Source organism: Oryctolagus cuniculus, chromosome 17 (genome assembly GCF_051225735.1).
Source record: "Oryctolagus cuniculus isolate XC-2025 breed Fujian yellow rabbit chromosome 17, ASM5122573v1, whole genome shotgun sequence".
Taxonomy (NCBI): domain Eukaryota; kingdom Metazoa; phylum Chordata; class Mammalia; order Lagomorpha; family Leporidae; genus Oryctolagus; species Oryctolagus cuniculus.
This window is the reverse complement of record NC_142883.1, coordinates 54,831,900-54,858,868: the sequence shown is the minus strand read 5'-3', so window position 1 is coordinate 54,858,868 and position 26,969 is coordinate 54,831,900. Positions and strand designations below refer to the sequence as shown.

The 26,969-nt window shown below is 45.1% G+C and overlaps 2 protein-coding genes across 20 annotated transcripts; one reads left to right on the top strand and one right to left on the bottom strand.

Moving 5' to 3' along the window:
• Nucleotides 1-1,284: 1,284 nt before the first annotated feature.
• Nucleotides 1,285-13,091, bottom strand: ADPRM (ADP-ribose/CDP-alcohol diphosphatase, manganese dependent). Of its 17 annotated transcripts, none has more exons than XM_089318391.1 (5): nt 12,952-13,073; nt 12,157-12,305; nt 5,650-6,354; nt 4,735-4,851; nt 1,285-1,746 (listed from the first exon to the last, which is right to left on the bottom strand). In XM_089318391.1, exons 3-5 carry the CDS (start codon nt 5,660-5,662, stop codon nt 1,436-1,438), a joined length of 441 nt encoding a protein of 146 aa, XP_089174517.1. In that variant the 5' UTR covers nt 5,663-6,354; nt 12,157-12,305; nt 12,952-13,073; the 3' UTR covers nt 1,285-1,435. The 17 variants fall into 17 exon arrangements, with proteins under 17 accessions (XP_089174517.1, XP_017204555.3, XP_089174514.1 ...); XM_017349066.4 differs by having other exon boundaries at nt 5,738-6,354; XM_089318388.1 differs by having other exon boundaries at nt 4,739-4,851; nt 5,738-6,354.
• Nucleotides 12,229-26,969, top strand: SCO1 (synthesis of cytochrome C oxidase 1). Of its 3 annotated transcripts, none has more exons than XM_089318399.1 (6): nt 12,229-12,353; nt 13,853-13,946; nt 15,444-15,641; nt 16,354-16,446; nt 22,302-22,417; nt 26,123-26,969. In XM_089318399.1, the coding sequence occupies exons 2-6, from the start codon at nt 13,916-13,918 to the stop codon at nt 26,255-26,257; spliced, it is 573 nt and encodes a 190-aa protein (XP_089174525.1). In that variant the 5' UTR covers nt 12,229-12,353; nt 13,853-13,915; the 3' UTR covers nt 26,258-26,969. The 3 variants fall into 3 exon arrangements, with proteins under 3 accessions (XP_089174525.1, XP_008268940.4, XP_089174524.1); XM_008270718.5 differs by lacking the exon at nt 12,229-12,353 and adding an exon at nt 13,067-13,361 and having other exon boundaries at nt 13,856-13,946; XM_089318398.1 differs by lacking the exon at nt 12,229-12,353 and adding an exon at nt 13,068-13,361.

The following is a 26,969-nucleotide window of genomic DNA, read 5'->3' as shown; positions in this document are numbered from 1 at the left end:
TTTCCGACTTATTCAACCCATTTTCCTTCTTTTTTCATGTTATCTCTTTCATACACAACTAAATTCCTCTGCAGGCCCCCAGTCTTTTCCTTACATGACTGCTGGTCACACACATTTCCATCTGTGGATGTCCATCTCTCAAGCTCACGGTAAGGTGTGAGTACAGGAACACATTTGTGGTCACCTCCATGGTTGGTTGAATAATCCCCGCCCATGAACAGTCAGGTCCTAATCCAAATTATCAGGATTACCCAGGTGGGCCCTAAATGTAATCACAAATGTCTTCATCAGAGGAAGAAGAGGGCTGACTACACAGAAAAGCAGCTGGAGTGACAACCCGGGCACCGAGGACACTAGGCTGCTGGCACTGACGCTGCGGAAGTGGGCCAGAAGCCAAGGCATGCAGAGGTTGGGCTCTAGAGGCCAGGGACGATAAGGAAAAGGATTCTTTCCAGGGCCTTCTGAGGGAACATGACCCTGCCAACACCCTGGTTTCTGCTCACTGGAAATGACTTCAGGCTTCTGACCTCCACAACTGCTGAGAACAACTGCCTGTGGCTGTCAGCCACCAGCTCTGTGATGATTCACTATGGCAGCCTCACACGGGTAATATACTTTTACATCCCTGCAGTGTCTCGGTATTCAACAGGCGTAATTAGGTTGACCAGTATTTCTATTTTTTTTTTTTTTTTTTTTTTGGCTCTGACTCAAACTGTCTCTGCATATTCTCTGCACTGGAATATGTCCTATTGGCCATAGAGTGTTCCTGCAGATGAGCCTTGGTATACACAACTACTGAATTAAACATGTGCCATCTATTAAGGCAGCCACTGGGCTCTCAGAGCACTGGCTGGTGGCCCACGTAGCACGAGCTGGCAGGCACATACCTGTGTGGGCACTTGGTCTGCCTTTTGGTTAGACTCACAAGAGGACCACATGACCTCTCTGGATACCTTCTTACAGAGGGAGGCACACACATTACCTAGGAGTAACTATTGATGTTTTTTGTTTACACAGTAGGAATACCATCTGATAAAAACTGTCCAAAGCTCATTCTCACAGCAGGGGAAATAGGTAAGTTTACCTGAGTTTCTATTTTTTATTATCATTTTTTTAAGTTATGCAGTTAACCCATAAATATGTTCTTGAAAAGAAACAAAACAAAATCTTTAGGTATGGACGGATGAAGCCACGTATGAGGACTATATGCCCCCACCTCAGACCCTTCCCTGGTTTCTTCTGTTTCTAACTTTCAGCATTGGAGATATTATCCAAAAATGCACATTAAAGCCATAAATACACTTTATTACACAAGCAGAATACCTATCAATGGAGCTGATAGTTTTTATTTTTGCTTTTCTTTTCCTTTTGTTTGGGGAAGCAAACACAAAGCAAAGTCATTTTCCTTCTACCAAGGAAAACAGAATGAGTCGGACTACAAGTGTAGAGCTTTCTCCTTCTTGTAGTTCATAACTCTGTCTGGAACTCTCCCTCTCCCTTTCAACATCATCTTGTCGGGATAGACATACACAGTGCCGAAAGCTTGGCTGTTGGGAGCTGTTTCAATAATGCCTTCTAGGTTGATGTGGTGCACACCAAAAGGATCCTGGGCGTAGCCACCGTCATGAGTGTGACCAGCAAAGAAGCACACCACACACTGGTGAGACCAAATGACTGTCAGGGCGTCTCTGTAGTTCCAGGCCAGGCACACGCTGTCTGAGGCCTCGGGGTAAATGGGAAGATGGCCTGTGAGTTAAAGAAAAGAAGACTTTGTCAGGCAATTAAGAAATCTCTCTTTCATCAAGGCAATGGCTACAAGCTAGTACTCGGGGAAAAAAAATATGTATGTGTATTGCTACCTCACTATCCCAATGAATGAGATCATGGAAAATTAACACACGTGAAGAACTCCAGCCATGTCTCGCCACAGAAAGAATGGTAAGAGAGTTCACATAATGAGGCGGGACAGGGTACTGTAGAAGCTAAACCCCAAAATCTCTGATGTCTACAGCGTCTCAAGTTGTACAAATACCATGGGAGATCAAGGGCAATCTCCGTAGGGCAGTCTGCAAAGGTGGCCAGAAATCAGGTGGATGCTTTGCTGGGATGCAGTCTCATTAAATATGAATGTTACACACACAGCAAGATGCAAGACTCCATAAAAGAACAGTTCAGGGCCAGATCATGGATTATGTGTCATTTATATAAACACTCAATGCCTTAGACCTGATTCATGGGACTTTATAAACACACCCAGGAGACCAAGGTAGCCAAATCCACTTTACAGATGAGAAAACTGATGAGAGCAGGGAAGGGCTACACGGGTCCTGTGGGAGATGTGTGGAAGCACAGCCAGGAGCATTCTGGACTCCTGATACCAGTGCATCAAAGAGCTCAAACCATGTGTCAGGCCACAGATCTTACTCTGAAGTACTGGCACCAGGGCTTACTGATCTTTGCCTTTTCCCAACAAATCACTTTTTTCTGTTATTCTTCATTTTTATTCTGAAATGTAAAAATACTTCTGCTTAACATCTATTTGTAACACAAGCTAAGAAAAAAAAGAGGAGGTGGGAGGTTAACCGATCCCTGAAGCAAGAAAGGAATGCGTGTTCCTCTTTCTCTGAGACACACACACACACACACACACACACACACACGCAGACCACCCTTCAGGCTGTGTCGACGGCTGCATCTGAGTACACTGGGTAGAAAAACTCATCTAGTGAGTCCCTGAGGCATCTGACACAATTAGCTCCTCTCTTCCGGAAACACTTGACTTCTAAGACACCCCAGGTTTCTTAGTGGTGTCTTCCTCATTTTCTTCCAACGTCAAGGGCGGCTCATTTTGTCTCGATACTTCCCTGACATCTCACTGGGGTACCTAAATGCATGGTCCCTGGACTTCTCTATCCACACCTATTGCCTGGTGATCTCAGTGATTTATACAGCACCTCTTCACTTTCGACTTCCACATTCACATATCTAGCCCAAACCTATGTCTGGACTGCCCACTGAACATCCCACCAACGTGTGACAGGCTTCTGAAGACCACCGTTTCCAAACCTGAGCCACTGCCCATTCCACCCAAGCCCCCTTGTCCTGTAGCGTCCCCTGTCTCAGCCAAGGAGACAACTGCACAGCCAAAACTCAGAAAGTCCACAAAATGACCTGTGTGAGTAGCCACAAGGAAAGCTAAAAGCAAACAAAACAAAACAAAACAAAATTCTGTTTCACTTTAACTTTTAAACGCTACTAAACAAAGCCTGAGGCAGTGGGTGGTTAAAGATCTGCTTACCCAGCTTCTGAACTTACAGCAAGTGGCAGTGGCAGAAATAAACCTGAGACTATTAAAGTACACAGGGGCATTGCCATCAGCAAAAGGAAACAAGGACACAGGGCAGCAGGGAAAGGGGACTGGGAGATAAACACGGATTCTAGTCTCCATTCTGTCATTCTCCATCTTTAAAATTAAAGGCAGTGCTGTATAATCTCTAGACCCCTTTCAGCTCCAGTACTCTAAAGAAACAGGAAGGCTGGCCCTGGAAAACTAAAAAGCTGGCATTCATCAAGAACTTACGTGAAGTCAAATGTGTCACTCCCTAACCATAACCTTGGGGGCCACCTTAACTCTCCCAAGCCTTGCATGACAGCTGGCATCTCAGCACATCAGTGGAAGACTACACTTACAGATGGGAATAGAACTTTTTATTATCAACCTATTATTTTCAAAGGGTTTTCATATCCATAATTTCCTTTGATAACATATAGAGAAGTAGCAGTTTCTAGGTTCAATACCTGTGCTGGGCCACACAGTTCACACAAATAAAAGCCACACGGCATCCCAGCTCTCTGTCCAGTCTTCTCATTTACTGTGCCACACTGACTCTAAAACGAGGGCTGCGATCTCAGTCCCAAACCAAGCCCAACAGCCATAGTGTAAATCCAAATTTGGTTCCTCCTCTATGTGTTTGTGCACGTGCCCATGTGTACATGAGTGTTTTAAGTACCCCCACCTCCCTATTACTTCTGACGGCCGTGTGTCCATACACAATGACGTTAATGGAAATGCTATGACCATTTCCTTGTGTGGCTGACTCAGAGAACGAACCTGCTCACTGCAGCTGTGGCTGATCCCTCAGCTTTGCTTTACCTGAGCAGCAGTTATCTCTGTTTGTGTCTGATTCACTGATAACCAGGGCTCCTCAACATGAAACTGGAACTCAAGTCCTCATTTAAAATTTACCACACAGGAGCAAGTGTTTGGCCTAGCAGTTAACAACAGGCCACATCAGGGGTGCCTGGGTTCAACTCCCAGGTCTGGCTCTCTGGGAGACACAGGTGACGGCTCAGGTACCTGGGTTCCTGCCACCCACGCAGGAGGCCCAGGCTACCAGCTTCAGATGCAGCCATTTAGGGAGCAGACCAGCGGAAGGGAGCTCTTTCTCTTACTACATAAATGGAACCCCTTGTGGAGATTCTGCTGTGAAATCCAAGGTAGCAACTCACAAGCCCCAACACACGAACATGTTTTTGTTCTTTTATAATTTGCTCCTGACTCACACTTAGGTGTTAATATCATATTCAGGTTGTATCTCAATAAAACATTTTAAAATAAGCATCTATTTTGTGTAAGGAGGATGGCAAAACATAAATGCTGCTAGCATGCTTTCAAAGCCAACATATCCTTGTTTTGAAAATGCTAGTGTAATCATAAACATTTTAAATACTTACTCACAATCACCACTTTTTCCTGGTTTGTGTCAGAGAAGGTAAGGACTTCATTCAACCAGGTCAGCTGTTCTTGGCTGAATCCTCCATTAAACTGGACAAACTGGGGCTCAGAAAGTCCTGAATGAATTCAGTAAGTTAGACCCATCAAATGTCACACTCCCCTTCCTTTTGTACTTTCAAATTTCGCTACTTCCAGGACACTCATTCTTCCCTTTAAGAGTGTTTGATTAGCAGCAATCACCACAATGTAGAGCGGTATTACCCATAAACCACCCTGCATCTTACTCCTAGTCTTGACCTCCCTCTGCTATGCCACTGGCTTTCCACTGCACTGGGGGAAAAAAAAATACTCCCTCCCACAACCACTACATATGAGCAGCTACATATTCTTGTACCTGTTTACTCCCCCAAATCATCTTCTACCCCACCGGCCTTCCCTGTGTTCAAGAATGCCAGAGTTCCAGGCCACCTGAAACCTTGGCACCTCTTTTTCCTGCCACCTGCTAACCTCCTGTCCCACCTTCTCCTCAAGGACACCTCCAGTCATCTGGGTCTCAATCAAATGACAATCTCCTTGGAGAGGCTTTCTTTGATCAGCTAATTCAGAAGAGCACCCCTTGTCCTTTTCTGCAACATTCCATTGCATCAGCCTCTATGGAAATTATCTTGCTTTGGTCTCACTCATCTGTCCTGCTCACTGACTTCTTTTGGTCCCTCATTCACCCATTAAAAAACAAATACTATTGTCAGTGTGGTTAGCAGGTCTGAATAGAGCCCTATGGAACGTGCCCAGCCCAGAACAGGCATCCAGGTACCTGTTTCATAAAAGAATCTTGAAACAACTATCACCAATCTATGTGACACCAGGCTCATGAGAAATTCTGACCCTGAGTAACAGCGACAATATACTTTTACCTTTATTGTCCATCTTCCTGCTGAATAAAAGGTAGCTGAAGAATTTAAACACAATGTATTAGATTCTCAGCTCAAAGGAATAATTCACCTTGAGAACTATTCAATTCCGTATTTGGATTGTGCTCCCTCAGTATCTTCATACACTGCTGGTATTTTGGAGAAGACTCATCCACACCCAAGACGCTCAAGTCATAAGCATCAAGTAAAATGAACCGAAATTTAGGGAACGGCACAAAATGATAAGCATAGTAACTCTCTGAAGGCACAGTCTCGGGATGATGTACAATCCGATCTTCCAGAGACTTAGTGTTGAGTTTAGAGCATGTTAAATAGTCTCTACTGAAGTTGTAGAATTCATGATTTCCCCACGTGTGATGAACTGGGACTTTCAGGGTTTCGAATGTGTTCAGAACAAGTTCCAGGGCCTTTTCTGACGCTTTGTACTGTGCATTGTATCCATCAATGACATCTCCAAGCTGCAGGACACAACAGGGGCGGCTGCTTTCGTTATTCCACTCTTCAATGGCATCCTGTAAGTGCAGAAGGCTCTGCCTGTAGTACCTCCGCCTACTTCCCTGGAAATTATAGCCATCGTCTAGGTCAGCATATTGAATATCTGCTATAACTCCAAAGGAGAAGAGACATTCCGAACTTTCACTTAAAGTTCCAGGATTTGACTTCTCATCCATATCTCCAAACCAGTTCCTAAATAAAGTTTAAAAAAAAAAAAAAAAGCCGGTTACAAACATCTTAGTTTTCTAAGTTATCTTAATTTTCTAACTGTACACAAAGAAAACAGTAAAATTCAACTTGACAGTTAATTCCCTAAGCAGCTTGGTACAGAGAAAAGTGCAGTATAGTCTTAGGTTGAAATTACTAAGCCTTAGTTTTCTCTTCAGGAAAATAAATGACAACCTCTCTCCACTGAAAGAAGAACAATTTACAAAAGGGTACCATCCTATTAATGAACAGACATTCTAATTCCACTAAAGCCAAGTTCAACCTGGACTAATTTCTTATTTTTAAGAAACATGCACTTATTTCAAACACACATATATATCCTTCCTACAAACAACAAGCAGTTCTATCAAAAATTCAAGGGTTTTTTTTTTGGGGGGGGGGGGTTGTGTATTACACTTATTGTACTTTATATCTGATTTCTACTTCTTTGTTGGTGTTTCTCATAGTTTATATATGCATTATATCTGCATTAATGAGGGAGACAGTCAAGATGCAAAAAGAGAGGAATAATTTTAAACCAAAAAAGAAAAAAAAATCCAGTGGAAAAACTATTCATTGACGTGACAACTGTCATGCTTATGATATCTACAAGCATTTATTAACCTCTACCCCACAACCAAAACAGAAAATGTCATCTTTGTTTTATTCATAGTCTCTGCACACCATCAGTGGCCAAGAAAGGCAAGGGATTTAAACTTGAAAAAATATTATTATATTGTTTACCATCTAAATTTATAATCTCTTAAAAGAGCCAAGAACACTAGCAATTAAAATAAAAACCGGCCGGCGCCACGGCTCAGTAGGCTAATCCTCCGCCTTGCGGCGCTGGCACACTGGGTTCTAGACCTGGTCGGGGCGCCGGATTCTGTCCCGGTTGCCCCTCTTCCAGGCCAGCTCTCTGCTGTGGTCAGGGAGTACAGTGGAGGATGGCCCAAGTGCTTGGGCCCTGCACCCCATGGGAGACCAGGACAAGCACCTGGCTCCTGCCTTCGGATCAGCGTAGTACGCCGGCTGCGGCGGCCATTGGAGGGTGAATCAACAGCAAAAGGAAGACTTTTCTCTCTGTCTCTCTCTCTCACTGTCCACTCTGCCTGTCAAAAAAAAAAAAAAAAAAAAAAAAAAGTCCAGGGTCCTAAATTATCAACGATTTTTGTTAAAAAAAAAAAAAACACAGTAATATGGTGTTTGTATTTATTAAAACCTAGTTGTTTCTAAAAATTCATTTGACTTTCAAAAATTACTTTAAGACTCCTGGTCTCCTGTCATTTGCCCACCCCTCCTATGGAGTTGCTATTTAGTCCTGTGCAGACACGTGAAATCCGTTATCAGAACTCTAATGTCAGAGATGCAGGCAACAACTCCATAATCAGAATAAAAATTAGCCTTCAGTTTGACTTCTTTAACAATCAGCAACCCTGCTTCATTCTAGAACTTGTCACAAATGATACTGTCTGTGTAATCCACCAAGCTGTAAGCTTCAGCCACTTTCCCTTCTTCCTTCCCCTGGTTGGAGACACCTTGCCTAAAGCAGCTTCCAAAGAAATGCTCTGGTGTTCTCAGGTTCTTGTTCTTCACTCATGTTTTCCTGAGTCCCCCCTAAAAATCCCACTAGGTACCGAGTCAGTGAATATACATGAGGAGTGGTACAACTGAAATAATGGGATTTCAATGATGGGGATGCATCTAAAATTACAAGAAATGCAAAACTCATCTGCATCAGCTGAAAATCTCTGGTTGCGTCGGGTTTCAAACATTTGCAATTTCAAGTACAAATGACTAGGAGAATCAAATCAGAAGATAATTTGGCAAGCACATCATATGAACAATATTACTGATGCTGAGATAAAACTATTTACGGGCTTGCTCTCATCCCCTGCCAAACAAGCTTCTTTGTTTTTATGTTTAAACTTGGAGCCTCCTGGGTGGTAATAGGTATCATGGATCTCTGAGGGGGGATTTAGTCCCAATTAATTTGATCTTCTCATCAGTACACAGTTGTTATTTTTGCCTAACCAGTATTCATTTCCTGTTCTTTGGGTAACAGCATCCCAGTTTTCCTTTAAGCACCTACCCAATTCCCCACTCTCGGTTCCTGTGGTTTGATCTCCACCCCCTGGCTGGGGAAAGGCAGGGGCAGCCAGAAGGCCCAGCCTGACCTAGAAGAGCCCAGTTTCTTGCAGCCAGGTAAGGGCAGGTATATAGCACTAGCCAGGCCAGGTCAAGAGTTCCAGCAAAAGTGCTGCAACTGCTAAGCTGAAAACTAAGACTGGAGCTTCTGAGGAGAAGTTAACGGAGAAGAAATCCCACATGGAAGGAAGCAGATCCGCATGATGGAAAGAAGTAGATTCCTGGAACATTTGTCCCTGCTAGCACTAATCCTGGGCATTTAGTTATCCCAGCCAATAAACTGTCCCTTGGACTTAAAAAGCCAAATCTATTATCTGGTGCCAGAATCTTCTCAATTATAAGACTCACAGCTACACTAAGATTTGGCAACCTTTTTTAAAAAGTCATGCAACATGCAGGAAACCACAAAAAGGCACACATTTCAAAGCAGCAATGTGTTCCAGTTTGGGGCTAAAAAGAAAAAAAGGACTGAATACATACAGCATTTTAAAATAAGGTTAAGGTTAGGGATAGGGTAACAACTACAATTTTAGTAAGTACATTATTTTGGGGGGGCAGCGTTGTGGCACAATGGGTTAAACGTCTGCGTGGGACACTGGCATCCCATATCAGAATGCCAGTTCAAGTCTCAGCTGCTCAGTTTCCAATCCAGCTCGATAATGCACCTGGGAAAGCAGCGGAAGATGGCCCAAGTACTTGGGGCCCTGTCCCACTCCGGGAGACCTGGCTGGAGTTCCAGGTTCCTAGCTTTGGTCTGGTCCAGCCCTAGCTGTTGCAGCCATTTGAGGAGTGAACCACAGGATCAAAGATCTCTCTAACTGCCTTTCAAATATAAGAGGCAAGAGGGCCCAACAATGCCACAATCAGGGACAGATGGCATCAGAAGTGAGCAGGGAACTGACTCTTCTAAGCTGGTTCAGTCTTTCATTTTATGCCTGAAGGAGACGCCAGGGAGCTGGGAAAGATTCATCCTGCTGGACAGAGACTGCAAACTCAGTCACCTCCACTGGAGAAAGCTAGCATTAACAAGCACTCTCATGATGGAACTGTTTCAAAACACTCCCTCTTCTACCACACACACACATCACAGAGCTAGCATTAACAACATTCTCATGGCGGAATGGTTTCAAAATTTCCCTTCCTCTACCATGCACACACACACACCCCATACCTAGCATTTAGAGCATTCTCATGAAAACGGCTTCAAAATAACCCCTCACTACCATTCACACACACAGCCCCCAAAGCCAGTCATAGGCACATGAGGATAACTCTGTTTTTATGCATATTTTAAAGGCCTATAATATAAAGGGTTTTTTTTTTTTAAGCTTCTAAAGTTTAGAGATGATACAATCTGGAAACACACACACACACTCCAGGACCTAAGGAAGTAGGAAGGATAAGAAGTTTTCAGTGAACTTTGTCCTCGAACTTTCACCTGCTCCATTTAATATGTGCTAAGTTATCTGTTTTATTTGAAGAGTTATTATGAGAAACGGCTAAAACCTTTGTAGATCTAGGACTGAATTAAAGTCCCAGCGTCTCCTACAGAAAAGCTTACTCCCATTAGGTTGTTGCGATTCACCTGAGTTCTAGTGCAGGGCAAACTTCTTTGCACATCTCTTTAATCATACAGCACTATGTGCAGGTTAAGAAAGTACTTTTCAAGTTACTTATCTGAAAATACATCTGTCTAGAGAGCCTCAAGATAAAAGAAATGTTGGCAAATTTTTAATAGAACACAATAATATGGAAAAGCCTACAGCACTTCCTCTCCAAACTCCTACAAAATGTCAATGGTGTAGTCAGCAAGTAGTCAGAATTCTGTGAAAACCATCGTAGGCATAAGAGACTCTTAAGAATAGGAAAAAATACCCACAGATGCTTAATTGGTGAAAACGTGCTGTAAAGTATTTCTGAACAAACTTTTAGGAGGCTGAAGTTCCTTGTGGAAAGCCCTCAGGCACCTGTGGTGAACCTGCAGTGGAAGTTAACCCCAGGCGGAAAATATGCTTCCTTCACACTATGGTCAAAGCAACGAGGGTGGAGGGCAGGGACATCTGGACATTAGCAAAGATTCTGCTTTGAGGGACAACTGTCATAAGAGCTCCAGGCCTACGTCAAAAGTGTCTCAGGAGAGGGGTGGGTGAACAAGCTTTAATAAGCAGAGACCGTTAGAGAAAAAGGGGAAGGTCTTGAAACCTAACTGTTGAATTCTGCAGTGACAGCAAAGGTTTGTGGGTAGGCACAGGAGGGAAGAGGCTGGACCTAAGAGGAAGCAAATATGTCACAGTGCCAGAAGTTCTCTAACAGCCTCACTGTCCCAGGCAAACCAGCCTAAAGCCATGTCAGACACAACATTCATCAGCCCTGTCACTACTGACAGAACAGGTAACACGTCCCATCGCTCTCCAGGAAAAGGCTCTATAATGGAAAAAAAGAAAACTCACTTGGTGATTTTGGAGGTTTAACAGTAGCAGAAATAGGGACAGGCTTACACTGGGTAAGCTGCAAAACACCTACTCAGTGTTTTTAGAGGCTAATATTTCACTTAATATTACTATGAGCTTAATATAAAAAAATTTTAAAAAGCTTTGATAAGCAAATTACAGATAAATCTATTTAAAAATTCCTTAGGGTAGCCAATGTTTAGCCAAGCAGTTAAGACACCCACAACCCACATCAGAGTACCTGGGTTCAATTCCCAGCTTCAGTTTCTTGCCAATGGAGACTGAGAAACAGTGTTGAGAACTGAAGTGATTGGGTTCCTGCCACCCACAAGGGCGACCTCGGCTAAGTTCCTGACTCCCACCTTGAGCCCCTGCCCAACCCAGGCTATTGCCAGCATTTGAGGAATGAACCTGCAGGTAGTAGCATGCTTTCTCTCCCTCTGTGCCTCTCCAATTAAAATACACACATAAACACATATATAAAAACAAGCATTTTGGGGCCAGCACTGTGACATACAGAGGAAAGCCATTGCCTGCAGTGCCAGCATCCTATATGGGCACCATTTTGAGTCCTGGCTGCTCCAATTCTGATCCAGCTCTCTGCTGTGGCCTGAGAAAGCAGCAGAAGATGATCCAAGTGCTTGGGTCCCTGCAATCACGTGGGAGACCTGGAAGAAGCTCCTGGCTCCTGGCTTCAGATCGGCGCAGTTCCGGCCATTGTGGCCATTTGGGAAGTGAACCAATGGGTAGAAAACCTCACTCTCTCTTCTCTAATTCTGCCTCTATGTAACCCTGCCTTTCAAATAAATATTTTTTAAAATAAGCATTTATATATACATATATATCTTAAAAAGAAATCACTTCCGCAAATAAAATTTAATAGATCCACTGGAAATATTAAATGTTAACTTATAGGACGTGTTGGATCAATTGACCTACAGCTGAGCAGTTGAAGAGAGGAATGCTGATTTTGCGTTCTGTCTGAATAAGCAAGGTAGTTTTATTATCTTTTGGTCAACCATAGGGAAAAACTCCCTGGGAAAAGAGATGGGTGGAAATCTTAACCACAAGCAACTTCAAGACAAAAAAAAAAAAATCAGTTTGATAAACAACAATCTGATGTATTCAGCAAACTTTTAAGAATTCTTCCGACTTCTAGCATACATTTCAGAAAATTCCAGCTCAATACCTGCGAATCAGAAAACAGGAGTATCGGTGGACTGCGAAGTCACTAGGTTAGACAGCGGCGCACGTGGCTTGTGGGGCCAGCTCACTGTCAAAACAAACAGGCGCACGGTCTCATGCTCCTACCAACAATCAGTGGGGCCGGAGCCACGCCTGGAAAAACAAGCCAAGCAGGAGTGCACCTCAGAGTCACGAAGCCAGGTAATAATACCCTTATTATTATTATTATTATTATTATTATTTACACACACACACAGACACACACAGTCCCGGATAAGGAGGCCACCCAGGCAAACGTACAACTTCCTAACGGGGCAGGGGAGTCCGTGCGAGCCATTTCCAGAAACTGGGGCCCCGGCGGGCAAAGCTGAACACGGGACGGGGCGGGACGCGGCGCGCTTCACACCCGGGCTACTTCACCGCGCAGCTAGGACACGGACAAGCGCGGGGCACCGCGGCCACGCTCAACGCGCCCTGGCCGCCATGACGGGTCCGCGGCTCCCTCGGGGCTCGCGAGGGCTTCGCCGTCTTGCGGCTCCTCTTGCTCGGCCTCCAGGCCGGGCTGGACGAGGGTGACAAGAGTGACCGGGCAAGGAGAGCACAGACCCGCCTCTCTCCAGGCCGTGTTTCCAGCTGGGGCGTGAAGCCCCTCCAGCACTTGTCCGGACACAGCCGCGCGGCCGTGACCCCAGACACGGCCTCCCTCCCCCCGGCCCAGCGGTTTCGCTGCCCTCCCGGGGCCAGCAGAAACAACTCGGGACGTGCGGGACCCGCCTCCCAGCATCCAGGAACCACCTACCACACGCCGGTTCCTTCGCTTGGGATTTATCCAGCCTGGCCGGAGACTGCGTCACCATCGAGCAGAGCGGCCAGAGCGGCCCCGTCCAACTTCCGGAGGAAGCGGAACCGGCACCGGAAGCTAGGGGGCGGGCCGAAGGAGGCGCGTTCTCCAAGCTCATGGCGGGGCTGTTTCTAGGAGCTCGTACGGTTGTGCGGCTTCAGGCGGGCCAAGTATGGCGTTTCCCGCCTCGAGGACGGACGCTGTGGGACCCGCCTGAAGGGACCGTGAGGGTCGTGCGGCGGCAGCAAGAGGCAGTGTGGCTGGCTTCAAGGCTCGCAGGCTTCAGCACTGCCATGCCGCCACCCCCGGGGCCATCGGGTTCCGAGCCCAAGGGCCGGAAGGACCCAGCGCGCCCCTCCCAGCCTGGGGTGAGTGCACGGCGGGAGGCCTTCCCCACGCTGGTCGCGGCTGTCGCGGCGGCCTTCCCTTGGCTCCGGATCGACGCCTCCGGGTGTCCTGGGCCTGGCCCGAGGTTGTCCCCTTACTCGGCAGGCTTGACGTGGGTGCCGGAGCCTCCGACCGCGTCTCCCCGATCTGCTTGGCGTTTAGGCTTTTGGGGGGGGGGGGGGGCGCTCTCCTGCCTGGTACTGCAGTTTCTCTGGGCACAGAAACTGACTTGGCCACTTTTCCCTGGAAGTTAAATGTGTGGCTTTGACGTATTTCGTGTGGGGACCCCAGACCTGCCCGCACCCACAGAAACTCAACGTTTTCTCATCCCGAAGGGACCTGAAAACATTTTGTTGCACGTTGAACGAGGTCATAGCTTATGCATCCGTGTATTACAAATGACTGTGTTCAATTTAGCATGTCTGAACATTGACCCGTGGCTGAATTTGTGTTTCTGCAATGTCCGCCCCAGTAGCCTGTTTCCTGGAAGTCTCTAGCAGTCACGTTCGCTATTGGAGGAGCTTTGCTGGCCGGGATGAAGTACTTCAAGAAGGAAAAGACGGAGAGTGAGTAGACAGCGTCCAGGAGCCCCGGAGAAAATCCTTCCCGGCTATGAATCGGCGTTTCTTTTTTGTTGTTGTTTTTAAATTGTTTATTTTTGGAATCATTTTACATTTACAGAGGCGTTGCATGGCTGCCTCAGACAGTTCCCCCAATGTCAGCATCTTACATGACCACGGCACAGTTATCAAAACTCAGAAATTAAGGCCGCCGCCGCGGCTCAATGGGCTGATCCTCTGCCTGCAGTTTCACCTACAGTACTACAGAGCTGGCCTCGCGTTTTTTTTTTAAATTACTATGAAATAGCCTTGAAAGTTCCTAAATCATTTGATAATATTTGCTAGCATAATGCCTCATTATCAAATGGTTCATTGTGTATTTCTACAAACAAGTACATTGTCCAACATAATCACCTCCTCTGGTGGCCCTTAGTTTCTCAATGTCCTGTTCTGTTACTGATCATGTCAGTTTATTTGGTCAGGAAGTTGTCTACCAGACTTCTTTCACTGAAAGCTTAACTCTCCTGTAAATATGTATCTTATTTGGGTATGCCGTCCCCTATCAAGCTGAATGTATCCTTTGATGTCTGCTTGGACTCATGGTTTCCTATGTATTCAGTGAATTGTGGTCTATTATTCACTTTCTTTTGTTGCTCAAATTGTCCTGAAGGAGCCAGTGGGTGCCCACAGAGCAGGTGTCTGTGCCCTTCTGACACGTTTCAGTGTCTGAGTTCTTCCTTCTGCTGCCTGAGGTTCCAGGCTTATCTCCCAGTTTCTTTGCCTCAGCCCTGACAGAATCTCTTTCTCTTTGGAATCTCTTTCCTTTGAGTCAGAGGGTCCTGTTTAGGTAAGTTGATCAAGGCTCATTGCTGTCAGTCTGTGTATGCTTCCAGTCCTTCCGGTGGACAGTATGAGGAAACAGAGGCATGTATTTCTGTTTCTGTTTCATTTCTGCAGTTTTATATGAAAACCATGAGCCCACTGGTACTCCTGACTCCTCCCCAGTACATAAGGTTCATTCTCATTTTCTCCCCTTCTGTAGTTCTGAGTGTAATTCTGTTGTCTGTTATGTATCTGCTTATGTCATCAGTTAAGGTCCGGTCGCTGCAGCCCCCTCCCCACACAGCCGGCACCCCCGGCCTCAGGTTCCCTGTGCCAGGTCGCTGCACCCCCACCCCCACCTCTGTGCCCAGCTTGGGTTTAGGTGTCTGTCTGGGCCCTGTGACTCCTCCCCACACCCAGCATGGCTTCACCTAATGGCTTAGGGCTGAGATGTTCTGGAAGAGGAAGAAACGATTTTACTGTGTTCTTACAATGCTTACTATGTACTAGCATTTAATTTAGTTTTGCTGTCTTAGGCTTATTTTTTCTGGAAAGGTTAAAGAGTGTATGTGTTGTGTTTCCCTGGTTATTAGTATACTACTGATCAGATAGCAGGTGTTTGAATACCTCTGCTTAGATTGACACTTTTTTTTTTTTTTTTTTTTTTGGTGTCCCTTTAAGAGCTGGAGAAGGAACGGCAGCGAAGCATCGGAAAGCCTCTCCTTGGGGGACCATTTTCCCTCGTCACTCACACTGGGGAGCCTAAAACTGATAAGGACTTCCTGGGCCAGTGGGTGTTGATTTATTTTGGTTTCACTCATTGCCCTGACATCTGTCCAGAAGAACTGGAAAAAATGATGCAAGTCGTGGATGAGATAGGTAAGGAAGCCCTCACTAACCTACCAAGCTTATGTTCACTTAACGTTACTGCATTGTTCACATTCCTGTGCTACATGGAGTGGGGTATTTGTACATAGATCTGTAGGAACACAGAATGTTAGCATTCAGCTTGTTTGTTGCTGTGACCCTGTCCACCACACGAAGTCAGTTTCGATGCTAAATGTTAGGTCAGTTAAAGACAGTAGGGCCGGGGTGTCCCTTAACTGCTTCATAATGTGACCCTGTCTTTGCTGTAGCCTTCCCATGCCTTTTCCCTGGTGGCTATGAAGCTGAGAGTAAGACTGTGGAATGGTCTACTCTTGGTGTTTTATTAGTCTCCATTGGAAGGAAGGGTGCTGCTTTGTTAAAATGAACTGGCAGGTCATTTAGTCCCTGTTTATAGTGTGCCTGCTCTTAAGATAAGATGGGGGAAAGAAACAACTGCAGTGGTTTGGATTGAAAGACAGGGTGACCACTTGTCATGATCCAGCGTCTGTGCATCTGCAGGTGTGTGATGGGGAGTTTCTCTGCCTCCACCACAGGTAATGTATGCATCCACTCCTCCCAGGGGCTGTTCCTCCCCCTTGCTCTCCACCAGCATACTCACGTCTGTGTTACTTAGCACCTTACCAAAGGGCTTGCAGCACTCCCCTGCCATCGCCCGTCTCGTCTCCTGCACTGTGACTGCTGACTAACTGGAGCTTTCTTCCAGATGATATTCCCAGTCTGCCAAACTTAACTCCACTCTTCATCACCATTGACCCAGAGAGGGACACAAAAGAAGCCATTGCAAATTACGTAAAAGGTGAGTTTTTTATTAATAATACAGTGTTTAAACTTTTTAAGATGTCTACTCACTTGAATCTTAGACTACCTTGTGAAATAGGACAAATGGTTTTGTCACCAGTTTTATAGGTGAACAAAAAGATACGCAGAGCTGTGCCTGGCCAGTCAGTAAATAATCCGATTTCTCAATTTCTGGTGTGGTATTCTTTTTATCTTGTAGTTTGTTCTTTTATTTATTTGAGAAGCAGAGAAAGAGCTGGTTCATTCCCCAGACTGCAGCAATAGCAGCTCAGTCTAGCACTCCCACCTGGGTGGCAGCAACCCAATGACTTGAGTTGTAGCCTGCTTCTTTCCAGCGTGAGCAGTAGCAGGAAGCTGGAGCCAGGAGCTCCAGGAATCAAACCCAGGCACTGTGATATGGAGCATGGATGTCTTAACCAGCGTCTTACCCACCAGACTGAACATCGGCCCCTATTTTGTTGTAGAGGAAGGATTTGAACTTAGCCTTCATGTATCAGCTAAGCTAATAAAACCTTAAGTTGGAGCAGTGAACATGGCTTCTAATTCCAGCTCTTACCCTATTCATTGCTTTATAAAATTTTGATAGCATACATTCAGGGAGTAAGTACACAGGGAAATTAAAGATGAATAATTCAATATAAACATATTTTCAGTGCAATAGATGTTTTATAAGTGAAATATTTGTGGCCAAAATATTTAGCTTTTAATGGAAGAATTTCAAGTCAAACAATTGCACATTCAGGTTTAAACCTATCGGATAGTTTGAAAGAATGTGAATTACAGAATCGAGGGTGAATACTTCGCTTCTAATTCAGCTGGGAATTTGGGCAAGTTGCTTAATTTCTCTAAACTAATTTTTTCCCAACATAGATGCTTAAGAAACTAGGAATTTTAATATTAATTACGAGGACATTGATTTAGTTACTAGTCGAAGGACTAATGAACAGTTTTATATTTGTGTTTATTATATGACACATTCAAGTGCCATTCTCTAAAACTTGGGAGTTATTTAAAAATTTGTGAAGATCTATATATTTTATTGTTTTTAACAGATTTATTATTTGAAAGGCAGAGTCAACTGAGAGAGAGAGAGACTGAGAGAGAGAGAGAGATTTTCCATCCACTGGTTCACTCCCCGGGTAGCCCAATGGCCAGAGCTGGGCCAGACCAGAGCCAGGAGTGAGGAACTTCTTCTGAATCTCCCACATGGGTGCAGGGATCCAAGGACTTCGGCATCCTCTGCTGCTTTCCCAGGCGCATTAGCAGGGTCAGAAGTGGATCAGTAGTAGAGCAGCCAGGACTAGAACTGGCACCTACATGGGATGCCAGTGTCATAGGCAGCGGCTTCACCCACTACACCACTACACCGGTCCCTAAAGTGTACATTTTGAAGTGTGCAGTGTGTTATTTTGATGTGTGTTTGTACCCCTATGTTCAAGAAGATGAACATCCTTATCACCTGCAAAGGTTCTCTATGCCTTGTTAATCCTTCCCTCTCCCAACAGCTGTGGGACTGTTTTCCAGGATGGGATAGTTTTTGTAACCTACAGATTTGTAAATGGAGTTACGTGGTTTGCACTCTGTTTTTTGAATGGCTTCTTTTACTCAGTCTGATTGTTTTGAGATTCATTCATAGTTAAGCATACTTCTTATTCCAGTTATTTTTATTGCCAAGTAGTAATACATTGATAGGCGTTAGAATTGTCCTTGATTTTTGGCTATTAGAAATAAAGCTGTTAAGGGCCGGCGCCATGGCTCACTTGGCTAATCCTCCGCCTGCGGCACTGGAATCCCATATGGGCCCCGGGTTCTAGTCCCGGTTGCTCCTCTTCCAGTCCAGCTCTCTGCTGTGGCCCAGGAAGGCAGTGAAGGATGGCCCAAGTGCTTGAGCGCCTGCACCTGTGTGGGAGACCAGGAAGAAGCACCTGGCTCCTGGCTTCGGATCAGCGTAGCTCTGGCTGTGGCAGCCATTTAGGGGGTGAACCAATGGAAAGAAGACCTTTCTCTCTGTCTCTTCCTCTCACTGTCTGTAACTCTACCTGTCAGATAAATAAATAAATACATCTTTTAAAAAAAAAAAAGAAAGAAAGCTGTTAAGAATATTCACAGATAAGTTTTTGTAAGAATGTATGTTTTCATTTTTCTTGAGTAAATAGTATGAAATGGCTGGATCATATGGTGTGTTCCTGCTGTCAGATGTGAGAATTCCAGTTTCCCCACCTCATCTCCAGTCTAGGAATTGTACAGTCTAATAGATTTTAGTGATATCTCATTGTAGTTTTAATATGCATTTCCCTAGTGACAGTTAATTTATCTTTCCATTTCCTATAGTTAAAGGATCTTTCCATGCTCTGTTTTCCATATGGCTTTGGTGAAGTGTGTTTTCACATCTTTGCCCTTTTTTTATGGAAATTTTTGTTTTCCTGTGTTCAGTTTATATTCTGGATACAAATCAGGTTTATGAGGGGCCTTCAAAAAGAACATGGACAGTGTAATTAAAATATGGGCATTTTCCTTGAACTTTTTGAAGACTCCTTGTGGGATCTGTACATGTTGTATGCCAGTTTGTGGCTTGTCATTTCCGTCTCTCAACGGTGCCTTTCAAAGACTAGTCTTTTGGGAGAGAGTCTGACCTAGCAATTAAGATGCTGCTTGGTGGGCTGGCGCTGTGGTGTAGGGGTAAAGCCGCTGCCCGCAGTGCCAGCATCGCATATGGGTACCGGATCGAGTCCCGGCTGCTCTGCTTCCAATCCAGCTCTCTCCTATGGCCTGGGAAAGCAGTGAATGATGGTCCAAGTCCTTGGGCCCCTGCACCCGCATGAGAGACCTGGAAAAAGCTCCTGGCTCCTAGCTTCAGATTGGCATAGCTTCGGCCATTGCAGCCAATTGGGGAGTAAACCAACGGCTGGAAGACCTCTCCCTCTCTCTCTAACTCTGACTTTCAAATAAGTAAGTCTTTAAAAAACAAACATGCTACTTGGAACACTCGTGTTCCAGATGAGAGCACCTGGTTTCAAGTGTCCACTCTGGTCCTGCTTCCGTCCTGCTGATGAGCACCCTAGAGGCGGCAGTGATGGCTCAGGAGGTTAGGTGGCTGCCACCCCAGGGGAGGCCTGGACTGAGGTCTGTGGCCCTGCCCTGCGTGTTGTGGGCGTTTGAGGAGTGGACCAGCAGGTGGCAGCTCGTGAGTTTTCTGTTCTGTCTTACTGCCTCTCAGATAAATAAAATAAATGAATAAAAAATCAACAATTTTCAGTTTTCCTGTAAGTCCAGATTTATCAGTTTTTTTTTTGTTTTTTTTTTTTTTGTTTGTTTTTTTGTTTTGTTTTGTTTTGTTTTTGACAGAGTGGACAGTGAGCAGTGAGAGAGAGAGACAGAGAGAAAGGTCTTCCTTTGCCGTTGGTTCACCCTCCAATGGCCGCCGCGGCCGGCGCACCGTGCTGATCCGATGCCAGGAGCCAGGAGCCAGGTGCTTCTCCTGGTCTCCCATGGGGTTCAGGGCCCAAGCACCTGGGCCATCCTCCACTGCACTCCCTGGCTACAGCAGAGAGCTGGCCTGGAAGAGGGGCAACCGGGACAGAATCCGGCGCCCCGACCGGGACTAGAACCCGGTGTGCCGGCGCCGCTAGGCGGAGGATTAGCCTAGTGAGCCGCGGCGCCGGCCCATCAGTTTGTTCTTTCATACGTAGTGCTTTTCATTTGCTGTGTAAAAAAATTAACCTTTACCTAGTCCAAGGTTACAAAAGTTTGTTTTCTTTTTGAAATTTAATTTTTATTTCATGTATTTAAGCAGGTTTATTGGGAATTTAAGCAGTAGTCTAGTTACTTCCTAAAGCAATAAAAACCAGATATGTGTGAACTTACTGTGTAATACACAGTCTTCAGTTTACATGAGCTTTATTGGCCATTATTTTTATCATGTACTAAACAAACCAGAGTATTCCCCACGTGAGTAGACATCTGAGTTGCTGAACTTACCTGATGGCAGTTTTCTTCCACAGTGTATGTGTACAGTGACAGATGATGTAATCATTGCTAGCTGTGTTTAAGGGGGAGTTTTAAAAATGAAGTTGGTATTTAGAAAATTATTGTGGGCCAGCGCTGTGGCTCAATAGGCTAATCCTCCACCTGGGGCGCCAGCACCCCGGGTTCTAGTCCCAGTCGGGGCGCTGGTTCTGTCCAGTTGCTCCTCTTCCAGGCCAGCTCTCTGCTGTGGCCCGGGAGTGCAGTGGAGGATGGCCCAAGTGCTTGGGCCCTGCACCTTCATGGGAGACCAGGAGAAGCACCTGGCTCCTGCCATCTGATCAGCATGGTGCACCAGCCCCAGCGCGCCGGCTGCAGTGGCCATTGAGGGGTGAACCAACAGAAGGAAGACCTTTCTGTCTCTCTCTCTCACTGTCCACTCTGCCTGTCAAAAAAAAGAAAAGAAAATTATTGTAACTTCTGCAGTTGAATTTTAAAGGATAGTGTGAATGTGCGGATAATTCAGGTTTCATTCTCTGTTCATTTCCTCATAGAGTGGGAAAGACAAGCCACCCTTCCTACTTAGAACCTGAACAGTTTTAAAATTTTATTGTCATTGTTCATTTTATTTGAAAGGGAGCAGAGACCTTTTTTCTTTTTTAAATTAATTATTTATTTGAAAGAGGCAGAGAGGTCTTCCATCCGATGGTTCACTACCCAGTTGGCCACAATTGCCAGAGCTGTGCTGATCCGTATCCAGGAGCCAGGAGCTTCTTCTGGGTCCCCCACGTGGGTGCAGGGGCCCAAGGGCTTGGGCCATCTGCTGCTGCTTTCCCAGGCCACAGCAGAGAGCTGAATCAGAAGTGGAGGGGACTCGAACTGGCGCCCATATGGGATGCCGGCACTGCAGGCGGCAGCTTTACCCACTATGCCACAGCACCGACCCCACCATCTGCTGTTTGACTCCCCAAATGTTCACAACAGCCATGGCTGGGCCAGGTTGAAGTCAGGAGCCTGGAGCTCAATCCACGTCTCCCACATGAGTGGCAGGGACCCAGTTATTGAGCCATTGTCTTCCCACAAGGTGCATGTTAGCAAAAATGCTGGAACAGAAGTGGAGCCTGGACTCAAACCGGGTACTGTGATGAGGGATCAAGGTCTCCCAAGCAGCGTCTCAGCTGCTGGGCCAAACGCCTGCCCCAGTTCCTCAGTTCAGATGAAGTAGTCAAGGGCTTCTATGTCTTTGGAAGAAAGAACTTCTGTTAAAAGCTGGGTTATCAGTTCGGTAGTCTGATGAGATCAGCTGTCGTAAGTAACTCTGCCTGCTTACTTAATGTAAATTCCAAAAGCTTAACAGCTGTGATGGTTCACCCTTGGCCCTAAACTTTGTTACAGCCGCCCTTTTAGTGAGTATCTGTTGTCCAGCTCTTTCAGATGTCAAGATAGAACCTGATACCTGTATTGCTATTTGCTGGGAAATAAAATACAGACATTTTGATCAGTTATGAGTTTAATTGTAAAACAAACTTTTTTCTCATTTGACACAATGAAAAACTATAGTTCTGAATTCATGATCATATTTTTAAATGCAGTATATATCAAAAGTTCATGTGAGTATTTTAAAAAAATAAATCAATTGCCAGTATGGGCTTAAATAATTAGAATTTATTTCCTCCAAGTCTTTACCAGATAAGCATAAAAAATTGCTTTAGGAGTATTAACAAAGAATTTTCATTTTTCTCCTGCGGCTCTCTCTTCCTTTGTAGCACGAAGAAGTGCTTCCGACTCGCAAGAAGACAGAAGCTGCAGGGCTGCTTTGCAACTTTTTCGGGGAGGGATGATTGTCTTGCTTGCTTCTGGTTTTTTACTGACTGTCTCACTTTTATTCAGAATTTTCTCCCAAACTGATCGGCTTGACGGGCACCAAAGAAGAGATCGATCAGGTCGCCCGAGCCTACCGAGTGTATTACAGCCCAGGCCCCAGAGACGAGGATGAGGACTACATCGTAAGTGAAGGCTTGAGCTCGAACCCGTGGCGGCTGCCTGGGGCGGCTTTAAATGACCCATTGGCTTCAGAGACGAAAGCAGCACTGGGATTGCAGTCAGTCCCTCGGAATGTGGATATTTGAAAGAATCGTAGGAGCGTATTGTTCAGAAGATGACTTGTTAATTTTTATTCACTGTTCTCATAGTTCATTTAATGGCCTGTTTCTCTGTTTTAGAGGCACAGGAAACTATGGGCAATACAAAATCAGATCTGGGAAATACAGAGGCAACCTTCGTTTGTGGGCAACACTTACTTTAGTTCTCCCTTGCCTTCCATGAGGAAGTGCAAGGTACATGATCTTTTGAGTTTTAGGCCCCAGGAACTGCATTTTTAGGTTGATTGAGAATTCTGAAAAGCAAGAGAAAGATGAAAGCTATCAGAAGGTAGACTCTCCATTGCTTTGCATATTAGCTATATCCCTTGTACAGCTCGCTGATTGATACATGCTATTTAGTGATTAGGTAGAGACATCCAGTTGTACTTGGGTAGCTCTTGTAATAAAGAGCTGCCTCCTCCCTACTTGGTGCTGCCCGGCAGTCTTAGGCTCATGCCTGAGTTGCTGTGTTTCTCACTGGTGGTTTCTTGGGAAACACCAACAGTGGCATAGACACCACCCCTACCCACCCAGTTTTTTCTCGATGTAGACTTTTTCTTATCACAAGAAGAATCAGCAGTGTATGTTACTGCATTTCTTCCCCCTAGTTGTCATATTCTGTTATTATGCAATAATAATTAGACAGAGTGGTTAATCGTAAGAGCCTTTTTAGCAGCAGAACTAGTTTTGTGGGGAATGATGGTCAGGACCCTGAGGGCCAGCTCCTGGGGCCCACCCCAAGAGAGCAGTGTATGAGGGTCATGTCCTTCTGGGGCTTTGTCTCTCCTGCCCCTTTGGTTGCCCTCTGGCCTGCGAACCTGGAGCTCATTGTGAGTTCTGTAGCCTGAAGCCAGAATTCAGAGTGGGTGCTGGTCCCTGTTTAAGCCCACACAGCAGTCATACCTTCAGGCTCTGGTTAGGGAAGTTAGAACTCAGACAAGAGAAATGAGCATTTTTCTTAAGCTCCAAGTTTAAGGGAGGTAGAGGGACCTCTCTGTTCTGCCTCTTGCAGTAGCAGCCTGCGGGGAGAGAGAGTAGGGTGGGGCGGTAGCTGAGAGAAGAAGCGTGCAACTTCTGTCTTTGTAAAGAGCTGTGGAAACTGGTTTTGAGTTTAACTCAGCAGAAGCAGATGAGGCAGTTGACTGTTAAATATCTATGAGGCTACTTTAAAATATTTATGGAAAAATGGATTTTTAAGGTTATGTTTATTTTTGGTGCAAAACATTTCCAAAAATCCCGTAGTTTTTTTGTAATAGGCATTTTTCGTGATCTTTTTGAAGACACCCCCCCCCACAGTCCTAAACTAGGTGACACTTGCCTTGTGCATAGAGCTCAAACTCTGTAAAGTCAAACAGAAATTTTACAAATGAAACCAAACAGCTTGTGAAACACAAATTTAGAACACTCAGTTCAAGTCGCAGAGAGGCTTTGCTGAAACCAGCGTGGCGCTCGCTGTAACAGGAGGCTGGCACGGGCCCAGGTGCGCCGCGCGCTGCCCCCTTGTTTTCTCTCTGCAGTAGTGTGAAGCCTGTGCCTTGACTGCTGGGCTTAGCCGTAGTGCATTATTTTCAGGCTTCTGCCTCTAATCAGTAGTGTGCAGCTGGGTGCCAATGGAATCATGGACAAACCAAGCACACGTTTGTACTCATACTGTAGATTATCCAGAATATAGATGCTATGTTTTTAGTTTTACAGATTAAAATGCAAACATAAGTCTGATGGAGACGTCTTGAACACTCTAGAATACATTCTAAACCCCATTTTAAGAAATACTGGTCTTAAAAGATTTTGACCTTTTGGTAACAATGAGTTCATTGCTGTATGTTTGTTAAATCAACCAACAGGGGGAGGCACTGTACAGCTCCTTAGATTTCTCGTTAGTTGGACTTCTGTCTCTTGAGGTCACGGATTTCCATCCCTAAGATGGTATGGGAAGCTTCGGTTGAGATGTAGTGACCTGAAGGAGTGAGAAAGTGCCTTAAAAGTGAACCCTGAGAAGTAGTGGAATGAGTTTTTTTTCATATCAAATAACAGTAGCAGAAGGTAAACTTCTGGCTTTTGGATGGAGTCTTCAGAGTGATGATGTTTGTAAACTGGGCATTCCAAACATTTGGGATTCCACTGAAAGCTAAGTCTGTACTAGTATTGCGTGATATATGTAAAATTACATCATTATGTAGGCATTAGTTAGAAAATACTTTGGAAAAAAGGAATGACTTTCAACTTAAGATAATCAGTTAATAAAAGGAATATGTGTAATGAGAAGCCTTTTTTTACCCATTAGTTTAGTGATGTTAAGAAAATATATCATCAGTAGGAATAAACTGAAAAAAGGAAGACATGGGAGGAAGAGAGGTATAAGGTATGAAGTAAGACTTGCAGGAGAACCGGGGTTTAATTCTGATTCCTGTATCAGTGTGGAGAGGCATGGAGCCCATCTTGCTCCTGCAGTAAATTGCTTGACAAATGTGCCCACCAGCTGTTGGAGCTTTCTTGGTGTGCATTCTTTCCTTATGTGGGTAGCAAGTGGCTCTTTCCATTTGCTACCTACTTATGAATGTGTGTGTATAAAAAACAACAACCTCATAGACATTTAATGTGTGCTGGGGTATATTTGGGGGTGTCTGCAGTTGGATATGTGAGATCACATTCCTGTCTTGCCAAAGAGCGATCAGGCATGCAATAAATTCCAAGGACTCTTAAGTGTCAAAGCTGCTCACTTAAAATTGAATTTTGTGGAAGTGTCTAAAAAAAATTGATGAGTAATCTAAGCTTAAGTAAGAGCTGAGAATGTTTTAGGAACCTTGCCAGGAAAATGGATGATGAGTTGAAGATGCCTCCTTGGGGGTGTGGCATTTAGGTCTTCCAAGGAGTTCCCAGGGATTTATTTCTGATAGGATTGCTTGGGGTAGCAAATGAAGACTTCCTAAGGGAAGAACATATCTTCTGATTCTGCTTGAGATGATAATATCAGGACTAACCATTGTGCATTGTGCTAACAGATCATAGAATTAAACTAATGGTTAGTTTTCTAGTTTCTTCTCATAAAAGATGGTAAACAGGATTTAGGCAGTAGTGAATGATAATCAGTTCTTCCTAAAACACAAAGGAGTATGCCCAAGAATTTACTGAAGAAAGGAGCTTTGTTTACCAACACTTTCAGTTCTAAATGACCTCTCTGTGTAACATGGTTAAGGGGGCACATGAGATACCTTACTTAGAAACAGCGGGCCTTTCCAGACTCACTGCTGGTTTTTCGTAAGCATCGTGTTAATGGGGACCTGCAGACCTCGGATGGGTGGGTATGTGAAGAACTACACTGAGAAATTCCAAGTCCTGCCAGTGGTGTGAGCAGTAGCCAGTGCAGATTTCTGGAACACCAACGATTTTAGAGAGTGTGCAGCTGGCTGGATTTGCTGTGATATGCTTAGGCCCATCCCATAAGTCACAGCTATTGCAGACCTGTTGAAGCATACGTGTAAAGTCCTCTTATCCTGCAGCATTTATTCATTAACATAAGCAGCTTCTGTCGGTGAATGTCTTCTCACGCATGCCACTGCCCCTTTGCAGGTGGATCACACAATAATAATGTACTTGGTTGGACCAGATGGTGAGTTTCTAGATTATTTTGGCCAGAACAAGAAGAACGCAGAAATCGCCGGCTCGATTGCGGCACACATGCGGGCACACAGGAAGAAGAGCTAGCTGCGGCAGCGTGCCGCTGCGGGCCGGTGTTCCCTTGTGAAACAAGAAGGAAGCTCTGTCTCCAACGTATGCCTGTGCAGCCTGCAGAACGGCCTTCGTACCATGAGAACAGCTCATTTGGACAGTGTGTTACCCTTGGGTTCAGCCAAGAGAGATTCTTGGGAATGAAGGTTCCAGCCAAGCCTCCCAAGTAGCCGCCGTGACACTGGAGGACCAAGTTAAAGTGAAGCCCATGGAGATGGGACCTGAGTTCACTGCCTGCATTTCCCTCAGGAACAGGGCCTCGGAGCCTGTCCCTGGTCTTGCGCCTTTGCTCCTACGGGTAATGAGACTGAATTTTACAGAAAAGAGAGTAATTTCCATCATCTCTTGGCTTTCCTCTTGTTGACTTCTTGATGGCTCCTAACATGTTAAGTTCCCTGCCATTCAGAGGTAATCATGACACCTGAAAGCCTAAGTTCCGTTTTGCTTGTGAATGAAGCACTGTCAGGTGTGCGTTTCATTCTCCTATCTGCTGGGGCTGGTGTGACTAATGAAGAAGCAATCTATTGTTGGGAGAAAACCCATAGTGCGATTTCTCCGGGGTTCTTTTATGTGATTTTTAACTGAATGCTTCTCCGGGTTGTCAGTGACATTAATCGTGAGTGTGATGCAGAGTGTTTTTCTGAAAATGCTGGGTTGCACTGTGTGTAAAATAAAAGTATAATACTCA